We start from the raw sequence: 14,083 nt of genomic DNA on the forward strand, positions 1-14,083 counted from the left end.
TTGCCTTGTGCTTTAATGGTCCCATTGATGAAGGGGATGTTGCATTTCGGCCCTGTTGATGTTCTCACGCGGTCCGTGGTTCCACCTGCGGTGTGGAGGTGGAACAGTGCGTCTGGTGGAACGAGTCCCTCGACACGGGCGAGAGGAATCAATGAGTGAGCTTCACGGGGACAGTCAACGACCGTGGCAGGGGCGATGGAAGTGTGATTGATGAGGAGTGGGCTTGAGTGAATGAGCGAGCGAGTGGCTGGCATTATCAGTCACTCCGTGTTACTTTACTCTAAATTCTGTCCAGGGCAGCGTGGTTAAAACTGGGCCCTCAACCGCATCCATCCATGGGCTGATTGGGCGCCGCGGTGGCGAAATGTTAACTCCCTCGCCTGGTATACAGGAGGTCGTTTGGAGTTTTCACGGTCTCCACGTGGACGCTATCTCCCTCACTCGGCACGTAGGGGTTCGGCGTGTTCTCTCACGTGATCACCACGTTTCGAAACAACACGAGTTTAGATTATTTGGCTGCTGCTATAAATGTCCACGTGTGATGATAAATCAGCCACTTCGATGAGCTATCGTGCGTGGCCAGTTCGCCTCTGAAAGAGAGCTAATAGCTCTTACCGTGGGCTTTACCTGTGAAATAAAATACGAGTGCTACTGCCGTAGTACGTGCGAATCTGGTTTCTCTTTCGCTCTCGAAGTGAAATCAGCTGATGCTAAACAAATCGCCGCCCTCACTTTTGCAATCAGGGCACTGAAGGAGTGAGCATGCCACGTACCATTATTATATTTGCATGCACAACACGTTATACGAACAATGAGTTTTGTTTAAAAAAAGAAGTTTATAATAAAAGCCAGTGATTGTTAATTTATTGGGGTTTGACGATTCCCCCCCCCCCATCGACACAACACGACTGGTATTTCACCCCCCCCCCCCCAGCAAATATATATTCTATCCAGCACATGCTCCCTCCTTGGCCTGCCACTCCATCATGAGTTTCGACCGCTGTGTCCTGCCCATGCCCACCTACCTACTGGACAATCAAGGCCGTAATTGTAATAGAAATTGGGGGGGACACATCCTCCCCCAATATTCAATATGCTAAAAATGTCCCCCCCCCTCCAATATATTGCTATAAAAAAGTAATTGCTATGCTATGTAATTAAAAACTGCTAAACCTTGGCCACACTATCTGGACTTGTCTTCTTATAAATCAATGCATAGATTTATGTTTATATGATAGTGGTTATGGTGCTATTTTATTAATCCCTAATCTCTGCCATTACATACAATGAAACAAGAAATGGTAAAAAAGTTAAAACAGAGCAATGTAATACAATACACTATTAGACATTGTAAAAATGAATAAAAGTCCATCCATCCCATGTGTTCATAATTTTTTTTTATTTTAGGCAAGAAATGAGTTTTCAAATGTAGATATTTTTCTGGGTTGGGACCCCCAGACACCCTGGAAGATTTGGTCCCCCCCAATGTTGACTCCATGGCTACGGCCTTGTGGTCAATATTAAACATCCCTCCAATGCTCTCTATCCTAGCTGAAAATATAAGTGCTGCATTCATTGTTGAAAGGTAACTCTTACGATTAGGAGGAGTTAACCAATGATATCGGATGCACCTCCGATTCGCACGGTTGGAAACGTACGGTGCGAAAGAAGTTCCACACATATATATATACATCAGTGGCACTTAATGCGTGCAAGACATCCTTGGTGGCCTAGTGGGGAACTTGTGTGGGCTGCAAGTCCACGGGTTATGGGTTCAAATCCACTGTTCGCTGTTTATTAATAACTTACGCCCCTGTGGTTTCTTTTCATCAAGTTCAATAATGGTGATAAAATATTTACTGGACAGTTTTTGTATATTTAATTTACTTTAAATACAACGAAAGAACATTTATGCCTCGCACCAATCCTTTGCAGTGGTGGGCAGCAAAGTCGCCTTTGAAGTGGTTGAGCCCGCTCAAATTCCAGATTTAGTATTTTGCTGTCGTACAGGTAGGAACAACAGTTCCACACTGCCCACCAGGGATTATTTGTCTGTCGTGCATAGCTCCTCCCAAACATGTAGTACGCTCCTGGATTGGTTGAAGTGCGTCACGTGACCGCGAGCTTTCTGTCGTGCACGAATGCGCTGTCCAACCAAGTTCCTACCCGCCCACTCCGAAGGAACGTGTTTTCGACATTTAGCAGACGTCGGTATTTTTGCTCAGATCTGTATAACTATGTGGGAGTCAGTGACGTCACCATACCTTTGTGGCCCTGCGGGAGGGACGTGGTGCTACAAACCACCAAGTCTCGAGTTCAAATCCGACGTTTTTATTTTTTTTATTTCATAATTTCAACAAAGAAAACTAAATTATTGTGTTTATTTTTTTCCATGTAAATATACATTTGAAATGACAATGTTGCAAACGACTATAATTTAATAACCAGAACAATCACACCAACCACCAACCCCTCGTGGTGCAGTGGGTAGAATAGGTGCCTTTTAAACTTGTGGACCTGGGTTCAAATCCCAAAGCTTATTTTTTTTGTATTGCTGATTTTAAAATAACACAGCACGGTGCAGAGAGTGCAGTAATTACACCGCACCGAGCACGATGTATCTGTGTGAAGACGCGGTGGCTCAACGCGATGCGAGATGGAGCCCAGAGTGTGGAGGTGCACGGTTCAAACCCTGCCAATAAAGCTGAATGGCGAATATTCTGGGCAAAGAACCAGAGGATGCCCGAGTGGCTGACATGGACGTACAAAACGGGCAAGTGCGTGGTGCACAAGGAGAAGAATGAACTCATGGTGGGTGGGGCTAGAGGACCCCAATGTCACTGGATGTTACACGAGGCAAGAGTGTGTATGCAAGAAGAAGACAGAATCCAAGATGCAGAGATGGTGGTGGGAGCCCTTGCCCAGATGTTGAAGGAGACTTGAAGTGACCTGGAAGAATAAGGGGTAATGGGGGAGGAAAGGAAAAATTTTTTTAATGCAAAAACAATAGATTAGGTTCACCACTAGGGGGCGCTGTCATGCCACTAGGGGGCGCTGTCCCCGCTAGGGGGCGCTGTTGCTATTAAAATACCCATTGAAAATGACATTTTCTTGCAATTTTGCCACTTTTTCGAAATTGCGGCTGTAAAGCTGTGGTTTTATGCAAAATCTTAATCTGAAACTCAAACGGTAACGTTACAATGGTAAAATAATAATCTTCAACCACAAAATGTGCTTGTTTTGCTGGAATGTGGCATTAAACAGATAAGAAAAAGATATGTTTAACAACAAAATTCGACCACATCGTGATTTATCTAAAAAAATGCACTGTGAACATTACCAAACTGATCATTTATCTGTTCAACTCTATAAAATCCATAAAACCTTGATCATTGGTGAAGTATGATGAAGCAATCCGCACGACCCACACATTGGAAGGTGAGACTGACAAAATAATGGCACATGTACAAGCAGCAATCAGTAAAAGGGTTCAAATGGAGTCAAACATCACCAAATTAACTATACCCGCTGACATACATCTTTAAAGACCATTAAAAGATCATGTTTTTTTACACCAAAATACGACTAATAATACCTGGTAGGATGGGGATAGTTTGGTTTTATTTGTATGTGTTTGAGTTATTTGTTTACATTTATTACACGTTGCACTACTGTCATGTTGTTGTGCTGTTGTTGTCACGTTCTGACCCGCCCCTACTGGACATCTGTGCAAAAAGAGCTGGACAGCTCATCGGATTCCTCCAGGATAAATAAATACTCTTGACTGAACTAATCAGCAAACAAAAACATGGCGTCCAAACCGCATACACACAACTTTAGCGCGAAATCCAATGGCGGTAATCACAGTGAGCAAGCCATTTTGAGCTAACAACGTTCAGAACCAATCCTCTTCCCCCTCACCTTGCTCCACTCTCCTTTCCACGCGCTTCGCTCCAGCAGCCGAGGTCGCTCCTTATCCTCCGCTGCTCCCTTTTCCGTGGAATTCTCTTTGCCGGATCAACTGCAACGCAATCAGTCCAGGCACAAGCCCTTCGTCTCCTCCTCTGCCTCTACAACAACAATACAAATTATCAGAATGTTTAGTTTTATATAGCGTCCCTCGTTCATGCCGATTGCGTCTCACAATCTGCCGAGGAACCGTAAGACAAACTGGAAGGCAGCCCACGTGGTGAGGCTGCAACCGACAATTGCCCAAGCTTTGCATTGCGTGGATTTTTGGAAAGCCAGGGTAGGGCAACCCAACACACACGGGAAGAGGATTTCGCAACATTCGTGCGATCCACCGACCCTTAACCTCCACACTGCTGGGTTTCAGGCGTGTGCACCCACCAGCACCTCTGAAGTGCATCCTCTCCCTGTCAATCCTGTAACCGCCTACCGCTATCTTCCTGTGCGAATAACAAACCCTTCTGTGCCACGTGCTCCCAAGGTGGATCGTGCCACCCTGTGTCGGCACGCCATCCCGAGATCCAGTCACACGAAGGTGCTTCATGAATCCACATTGATTTGAAGCTGCAGGGATGAATACTCTTTGGTTCTTTCGGTAAAGTCACGTAGATAGAAAAATAGCTTTTCTATATAAAACTAAAACATTATTATAATTATTATTGTTGTAGAGGCAGAGGAGGAGACGAAGGGCTAGTGCCTGGACTGATTGAGTTGCTGAAAAGCTATTTTTCTATCGACGTACGACTTTACCGAAAGAACCAAGCAGTATTCATTCCTGCAGTCACGAAAGCTTCAAATCAAGATTGAACCACCTCTACGGGGAGGATGTCCACACAACTCAGACATGAATTCAACCGAGAAGATGGATGCAAAATTTTGCAATCTTTAGAAGGACGTTGATCAACCAGGTGTAGTGTTAACTGTAGTGATGACCGACTCTCTGAGTTGCATTACATTTCTAAGTTTGCTAAGTTTTACATATATATTCTCTCTATCGCCTTGTCCCTCTGTAAATTTCATTAGCTGACGTTTACTAGCCTTACGTTTGCTAGCCTTACATTTACTTGCAAATTCCATCCCTAGCCCCCCCCCCCCACTTACCCTTGGGTTGTACCCACCACAAACGTTTTTAACCTCTGGTTGCAGTCGCTCTCTCGCAACATTTCCTCCTGCCTCAGCAGTCCGCCTGCTGTATTGTTTCACGTGAAGACGATGGTTTGTGTTGCTATCGAAACGTCGTGATCTATTAGCTATGTTTCTATCTACGTGACTTGACCCAAAGAACCAATGAGTATTAAATCCACATTGTGCTGCGCTGAGGATTGTGCTTCAAGTGTTACTCCTCTTTAACGGCACGGGAGACGCGAGCCCCCCGAGTGAGCGCGACTAGTTCTAGATGTGAAGCTTTCGTGACTGCAATGATTTATACTCTTAGTTCTTTCGGTAAAGTCACGTAGGTAAAAAATGAAATTAATAAAAATTAAATTAAAAGCGCGACTAGGTTGGATCCCTGAACCTGGTTGTCACAGTGCCACGCTCACCCGTGTCTGCCTTGATCGCGAGCCACGTGTCGCCTGACTGTGGAAATAAACCCCGGCTGCGGTCACCGGTGTCCGATCGCTTCTGCCCTCGTCTGACTTTGAACCGATCTGCTCGCGACAGGCGCCGCGAATCCGTGCGGGGAATTCAGCAACAAAAGCTTCGCTGATCATATCAGGATTCAAATTAACGACGTCCATTTCGCCGATATGGCGGTATTTGGTTGTGCTTAAAAGTAACAGGAAAACACCTAACGGGTGAATTTCGATTTAAAGCTTTCGTGACTGCAGGGATTCATTTTCTTGGTTCTTTCGGTGAAGTCACGTAGAAGGAAAATAAAAAAATTAAAAAATAAAGCATAATAATATATAATATAATATTTATAACGGCGCACGAGCATTATTTTATTATTTAATAATGGAAATAATAAAATAATACAAATAAAGCATTATTATGTTATATTATATAATATTATATTTATTATGTTTTATTTTTTATTATCTTCTTATTTCCATTCTACGTGACTTTACCGAAAGAACCAAGAAGACCTAAGGGGTGGTTTGCGGGAAGGCTGCCGTATCCCTCGGGAACATTTCCAATACTTTAACAGCCGATCGATATTTTTTGGAGGCATATTTCTGTAGCTGGAGGCTCCCGTCCAAATCTTTCCCAAACCATCACAAGCGCCTTCGATCTTAACAATCATGCAAGCAGATGCCCCTCCCCACTTGATGTGTCCTGCAGTGATAGCTCTGTGCGCTATGACCCCACTCCAAGATATCTCGGGGTTATCATGAATAGAAGGCTGACCTTCAAGCCTCACACAAAAAAATAACAAATCCAGATATACAAACACAGACATAACTTCAACCGTGATGATGGGTACAAATTGAGCAATCATTGGAAAGATGTTATTAACCATGTAAAAAAGATTTAACTACGCATATTTGTACCGTCTTATTTGACAGGTACTAGTCTATTTTACCGAGTGTTGACATCCCCAGCGTTTAACAGCGCTGCTATTTTGGATTTGGCAGCCAACATCGGCCGTAACCCCGGTTGAGGTTATCCAATTGTACCCTCCCTTCTAGCCCCGCCCACCTTTCCTTCTAGCCCCGCCCACCTTTCCTTCTAGCCCCGCCCACCTTCCCCTTCTAGCCCCGCCCTCCCTTCTAGCCCCGCCCACCTTTCCCTTCTAGCCCCGCCCACCTTCCCTTCTAGCCCCGCCCACCTCCCTCTTCTAGCCCCGCCCACCTTCCCTTCTAGCCCCGCCCACCTCCCTCTTCTAGCCCCGCCCACCTTCCCTTCTAGCCCCGCCCTCCCTTCTAGCCCCGCCCACCTTTCCCTTCTAGCCCCGCCCACCTTCCCTTCTAGCCCCGCCCACCTCCCTCTTCTAGCCCCGCCCACCTTCCCTTCTAGCCCCGCCCACCTCCCTCTTCTAGCCCCGCCCACCTTCCCTTCTAGCCCCCCCCCCCACCGTTCAATTCCCTGACTACCACATTTAGATAAGCCCCTCCCCCTCCCCTTAACTTGTATGATTTCTCCTCGCTTGATACAATACATTTAGCTGTGACGATCCCACCTGAAGACTTGTGTTGCCTCCGAAACGTCGTGATTTAATTGATTTATTTTCATTCATTATTATTTTATTGTATTTATTTTTACCTACGTGACTTTACCGAAAAAACATAAGAGTACAAATTAGACTGTGGTGTTGCAGCGGTTTCTAATGCGAACAACTTCAAATGTCATCTTCATTGGGCAATTCACGTTGAAAGAATAATTTTATTTTTATTGTTTTAAACACAACAAAACAATTTCTAAAAAATTATTATTATTATAAAAATAAGTTCTCATCTCCAGCTGCTTGGTGGGCTCCTTCCCAACGGACCGAGTGGACGAGCCGTGTCTGCAACACAAATAGTAACACTTGGGCCTAACTAGCTACCCCCATATGAGCTTCCGCTGGACACACAGAACACATCAATGGGGCTTTAAGAGTTTTCAGGTTATACGGGGGATCTGTGCCGTGTCTTGTGTCTGCTTGGAGCGGATTATCAGAACGTTATTGATCCACTTCGCGTGCCAAGCTTCACATCTCCTACTCTCCCATTCATTCGTCACTCAATCTGGATCCAACATTTCGGCCTCGGCGATGGGGGCAACAACTCACACTTTAGACGGCTCCAGATGCAGGGACCTGGCTCCACGTTCAGGGTCTCTCGGCTCCAGGTGAAGGGTCTCCAGGCTCCAGGTGAAGGATTTCAAGGCTCCAGATGCAGGGACCTGGCTCCACGTTCAGGGTCTCTCGGCTCCAGGTGAAGGGTCTCCAGGCTCCAGGTGAAGGATTTCAAGGCTCCAGATGCAGGGACCTGGCTCCACGTTCAGGGTCTCTCGGCTCCAGGTGAAGGGTCTCCAGGCTCCAGGTGAAGGATTTCAAGGCTCCAGATGCAGGGACCTGGCTCCACGTTCAGGGTCTCTCGGCTCCAGGTGAAGGGTCTCCAGGCTCCAGGTGAAGGATTTCAAGGCTCCAGATGCAGGGACCTGGCTCCACGTTCAGGGTCTCTCGGCTCCAGGTGAAGGGTCTCCAGGCTCCAGGTGAAGGATTTCAAGGCTCCAGGTGCAGGAACCTGGCTCCACGTTCAGGGTCTCTCGGCTCAAGGTGAAAGGTTTCTTCAGGCTCTCGGTGAAGGATTTCAAGGCTCCAGGTGCAGGGTCTCTAAATTCCAGGTGCAGGGTCTCTAGGTGCTGTACGAACGGACGCCGTGCTGTGCTTCATGAGTTCCTTGTCGTCCGCACCGAATGCTTTTTTTTTAACACATTCCTGCGGAGGGAGCTGGTAGGAACGTTGGGTTGCTCGGTCAATGGCCAGGGTCAACGGCGGCGTGGTGTGTTCCGCAAATCTGCCCGACTGTGAGGGCGGGCAGAAGCCGGCGTGAGTAGGTTAAACGTTGAGTTTTATAAGGGCACCACGGGATGACCAGCCCCTCCCCACCCAGCTCCACCCCACCCAGCCCCACCCCTCCCCACCCAGCCTCCCCACCCTCCCCACCCAGCTCCACCCTCCTCACCTAGCCCCTCCCCACCCAGCCCCTGCCTCCCCACCCATCCGCTCCCTGCACGACGGGACACAATAATCCCCTGTGGGCTGGTGTAACCAGGAGATTTCTACCAGTAAATCTCCCAACTCAGTGGTGACGCCTGCACCTGTGTTGATATCGCCCACCTAGCTGGTTTTGCGGGTTCCGTACCACGCGCGCGTGTGTGTGTGTACACATAGGGTTGTAGTACACACACGAAACACACTTTACGTACAATACTCTATTCCGTCTCGGCTCAAACTTTACAAATGAATTATATTGTTTTGCGTTGAAAAAATACACATTTCACCGCAGTTACGCAACTCTTCTGGTGCACGGTCGATGCACTTATACTCATCTACCCACTTATTTGCAAGTTGTCTCAACACTGGATACCATCCTCTCATCCGTCTCTCGCCACCACCGATCTGCAAAAAAGGTTAATTTTATATTCGGCGAGATTCGGGCGCTTCGCCTTACCATCTTATTTTAACCCGGTACTAGAACATCGCCATCTTCATCATCATCATCTTCGGTAAGGCGATAATTTGCCCGCAATCCCCCCCTCCCTCCACCACCCCCTTCGACGTTAGGGTTCAGCGAACGGTACATGAAACGCCGCCCAGTAATGAATTGGAGCCCCCAATTCGCTAATTTAATAGTGCGGACGTGAAGAGGACGGACGGCCAAGCTGAACGCGATCTTGGGGAATGTGCTGGGCCCGCCGATATTATTTCTGTGTCAGTAATGAAGTATTCTCGGGTGTCGGAATCTGGTAACAAGAAACAAAAACAGACCACCCACCTCCAACAGCTGTTGCGTGTCCCAGCCCGCTGTCATACCGTGAAGCCTGTTGTTGCTGGCAAAAGCAAATCACGTATTCGTCACCGGTGCCGGTTTATCCTATAGTAGCAAAAGTAGCTACTACATATATAGTAGCTACGGGCCCCGCACTTTCAAGGGCCCCGCGCGAAATGCTTTCACGCTATCAATTCCGGTTCAGTGACTCTGCACTTGCTCTATTACTATAGTACTATACTGCCCTTCAAACTTTATGAACGACTGGGTGTTTAAGGTTAGCGATTTGTCGTATTATCTGGCTGTATCGCAAATGAAAAAATACAATTACTTTACTTTGCAAGTTAAAAATGTATGTCTTTTAATATTAACGTTTTTTTTATTTAGGGCCCCTTTATAACATATGCTAAGGCCCCGTTTCATCCGGCACTGGACGTCATATGCCAACCTGCAGCAATGCCCAGCGAAGTCAAATAACGCGGGGGGTGCCCCACTGCACCCCCCCCCCACCCAACCTCACCACCATCGACAACAGATCGACAAAGGGCTGTGGAGTACGACAAGCAACTGCAAGGTGATCCCGGACCAATTGTTTTCGTCATCATCAGCCACGGTCAATCCACTGCAGGATAAAGGCCGCGGCCACCCCACACGATGCCGCGTCGTAGTAATGCGCTCCGCACCTGCACACAGACACATTTCATCGCTCCATCTCTCAACTCTACTGCCACTCCGCTCGGATTCGTAACCTTCGCCTCGCGCACCTGATCCGCGTGTGAAATGTTTCTGTCTTTAAAGTGTCATTCAGATGTGGAAAGAGAAAGTACTTTCCATAGTGTTTTTTTTCACTTTAATATCATGCCAACTTCAGCAACGACGACGGGATTCAGCAGAGGTGAGGTGGTGTATCAACAACACCGGTTGTGATGACCTCAAGTCGTGACTTTTGCGATGCATTGTCATGGGCCGAGACAAATTGGAGATCCCAAATCCATCCAGCAGATGGCAAGTTTTAGCTGCTAATGCCCTGCTTTCCGTGGACGAGTTGAAGGTTTTTTTTTACCCAAAAAACCTCTGATGGATAAGCTTTATTTTGTCTAACGCCAAGTGAGAACTCGAGAAACCCAGGATGGTCTCGTTTGCACGTGTGACCTGGGGCATTCGGATGACGCAGGCGTTCATTTCGCACCTCAGATTGCCTACGTCCTGCGCGAAAGAAGTTCAACATAAAGTAACATGCATTGTGGATGAATATACCCGCAGTAATAATGATGGAATTGAACCGCGAGCCTCTGCAACAAGCAGCAAAAGCGAGATCACTGGGCAGTGTTAACGGTCTGGGCCCTCCTTACAGAGGCGACTATATTCAGCCCTCTGTCAATCCCCCGTTGGATGAAGGCTTCTCCATGCCTTACCGTCCACCACGCTGTTCAGTCCTGGTTGGTGTGGTGGGCCGGGGTGACTTCTCAGTTCTCGCACCCAACCAATAGTTTGGCAGATCAAATCACGCAACTGCTGACCCACACTGCTCAACATACAAAGACAAGATCACTCTGTACAGCCTTTAAGAAACTCATGGGTCAATTGCCGTAAAGCGAACACTCAAGGAGGCCGGCACGGCGCACACGAGTGGGTCGCCAATATCATGCCTGGCCACCTTTGTCTCCCCCAGTGCTGATGTTTACACACACAGCACCAGTACTAATACTGGTAGGAACCACCTGTTTCCACCAGCCCACAGGGGATTATTGTGTCTGTTCGTCCGTCATGCATCCAAAAATGGGAGGGGTGGGGCTGGGTGGGGAGGGGAGGGTGGGGAGGGGCTGGGTGGGGAGGGTGGGAAGGGGCTGGGTGGGGAGGGGAGGGTGGAGAGGGGCTGGGTGGGGAGGGGCTGGTCACCCCGTGGTGCCCTTATAAAACTCAACGTTTAACCTACTCACGCCGGCTTGTGCCCGCCCTCACAGTCGGCTATATTTGCGGAATACACCACGCCGCCGTTGACCCTGGCCATTGACCGAGCAACCCAACGTTCCTACCAGCTCCCTCCGCAGGAATGTGTTTTAGTTCTGGGAGGCCCAGGAGCTGTTCGGATATTCGCCGTCACTGTTATTGGTAGTGAGTGCGAATCGGACCTGGGTCACGCGGTCCGTGGCTCAGTGCGCCAACCACAGAGGCACCGCACGAGAATTATTCACAAGTGCTCACACGCAAGACACTCACGTGGCCAATCATGCTATGGACAACCATCTCCATTCGCTTTCACGTGTTTCAAATACGTTTATTGCCGCTGTGTATCACGTAGCATCGGACGAATGAAACGTACAAGCGCCAGGCAATCCTCATCCCAGACGAGGCACACCTTCTGACCACGTGCCTTGGATTGGCCGCACTTTGTCGCTTTTGCTCTCGATAAATGCACACGCACTGCAGTAGCAGCCTGCATCACACACACAGTTACTGGGGGTTTTCCTATTCGCTGTGGGTTTTGTTTTGCACGTGAGAAAGTGCCCCTTATTTGAATTACAAGTGCAGACATATTGATAGGGCGGACAAACACTGGTTTATGTCCTACCTAACAATAACTAATATCATACGAGCGACCAGGATTAAACAAAAAACATACCTGTACGTGCCTTAACGTAGTTGTCCCCACACACCCCCCCCCCACCCCCGAAAAAATGAATTTTGGGACACAGTGAATACAATTTAATTCGATCAAGCGGTTGAGTTGCAAGTCGGCGAGTTACGCGATCAGAGTGCTTAATTTCAAACAAGCCGAGTGCTTTTTAATCCGATTCATTACTCTTCGGATTCCAGTGAGAGTGACGCTGGCAGCAAAATGTTTCGTGTCAAATATGTGTTGTTAAAGTTGGGGTTAGAGGGCCGCATGTAATTCAGGACGCATACCTAAGCGTCACAGATCCTACCCGACCAATTAACCGCCCACACTCAGTGCGGCGTTGGTACACGGTGGTCTTAGCAGTCATTTGCTACACATGTTCTGTAATACGACCTTATTTGCATATCAGTCTATACCGTAGTCCCCCAGCAAGTATGGTATGCGACGTTGAAAATGTACAGAAATATGGATGACTCAAAAATTGGCTGAAAACATCTTAGAATTAAAACCCAATAGAGGAAGAGTCCTACAAATCTCTGTGATCCATAATATGTTTTTTGTTAGATGGCGTAAATATAAATGCGTCGTTAAACCCGCCAGCACCTGACACAGCCAATTGGTAAAGTTTGCCACGTAAACAAAACATGCCAATTAGTTACTAGGTCAGCACACCGCTTGTGTGTTGAGGAGTAAACCCACAAAATATTGTGGGTTTGGTGGTGGCGGGTTTAACGACATTATTGTTACGCTATCTAACCCAAAAAAACCCTCTTATGGATGTTTATGTCTTGTTCTTAATTTGCTAAGCATGCAGTCATAAACATGCAAGGCAATTCTATTTCGTGATCTATTGATTGTACTGTGTGGCCCAGTCGTTCCCTTTTCATCTCGTGCTCTGCCTTCTTACCAGAAAGAAGAACACTTATCTAAAATAAAATAAATAAAATTTGAGGGTGCCACGTTCACTACCGTGCGTCAACATGCATAGTTTGTGCCATCCAGCTCCTCCTCATGCATCTGAGAAAAACAGGAGTCTCAAGAAAACGTGTACGTGTGTCCTATAAAGGCAATAAGTGCAGCGTGATTAGGTAATACAGACAGCCTCCGCACCGCATCATCAAATTCACCGCATCACCAAAATTCACTTTTCCAAAATCATCTCCGGCTCATCCTTGTTCAGGATGAAATGCTTTTTGGAAAAATGTGAAGGTCTTCATCCAGCAGTTGAAAGCCAATCAGGTACTCTCCGAGTACATCAACGGTTTTAAGTAGTGCCATTAACATTGAGTTTAAACGCATTCAAGTCGAGTTGATACGTGCATAGATAAGGTTCACCAGAATAATAACCTACACCACTTTCCTAAGTGTTGACCCTTCTCTAATCCACTTCAATGTGGGTGGGAGGGGGTGCCTCCGAGGGACAGATCCTCATTGTCTGAATTCATTTGCTCCTTTTTATCCCCCCCATTTAGGCGAAGACAGGAAGGATTAATTTCTTCCAGGGGACAGATCTGGGCTAATCATCCACGCAAAGGCTCGGATGAACGGATGTATTTTGTGCCACTTCCGATTTGACTCCTCTTATCCGTGCAAACGTTCAGGCAAAGAGATAATGGGATTTTTCACGCATCAATTAGGGCGTGTCTGGATTAAAACTGGGGTTTTGGGGTAAAATAAAAAAAAAGTGAAGTCGGCCTTCATGGCTGTGTGTTGCGGTTCTTTTGCTGTGCGGTGCAGGATCGTCGTGGGCGGATCTGCCCCCATCAGACTCCCAGCTTGGCGGGCAACTCCAGGGTCAAGATGTCATCGTCGAGATCGCCGTAGGTGATCGGCATCCCCAGCAGCATGAGGGAGAGCAGGCTGGGCGTGCCTACGAGGCAGAGGGGCGGACGGGCGGACGGACAAACGGAGGGATGGAACAACAAAGGGACAGACGGACAAACGGAAGGATGCAGGGCAAAAGCAAAACGTTGGACCGGACCGTGGCACTGGAAACGGCGGAACGGACTTGACCATATTGAGGTGGCTGGGTGGCACCTATGAAGGCCGGAGAAAGTGATGCAGCCAGCGCCACGTC

General features: G+C 47.6%; 2 protein-coding genes across 2 annotated transcripts in view; one reads left to right on the forward strand and one right to left on the reverse strand.

Annotated features, from left to right (window-relative positions):
• The window catches only part of BET1L (Bet1 golgi vesicular membrane trafficking protein like), a 355,770-nt gene that overhangs the window by 52,962 nt on the left and 288,725 nt on the right, over positions 1 to 14,083 (forward strand). The gene's annotated exons all lie outside the window — the stretch shown is intronic.
• The window catches only part of LOC144933891 (myosin-binding protein C, cardiac-type-like), a 91,651-nt gene continuing 89,647 nt past the window's right edge, over positions 12,080 to 14,083 (reverse strand). Inside the window, exon 33 of the mRNA XM_078859175.1 lies at positions 12,080 to 13,876. Within this exon, the coding sequence (XP_078715301.1) occupies positions 13,770 to 13,876 (107 nt within the window). The 3' untranslated portion in view covers positions 12,080 to 13,769. The remainder of the gene's footprint in view (positions 13,877 to 14,083) is intronic.

The sequence above is a fragment of the Lampetra fluviatilis genome, chromosome 8 (genome assembly GCF_964198595.1).
Source record: "Lampetra fluviatilis chromosome 8, kcLamFluv1.1, whole genome shotgun sequence".
Lineage (NCBI taxonomy): Eukaryota > Metazoa > Chordata > Hyperoartia > Petromyzontiformes > Petromyzontidae > Lampetra > Lampetra fluviatilis.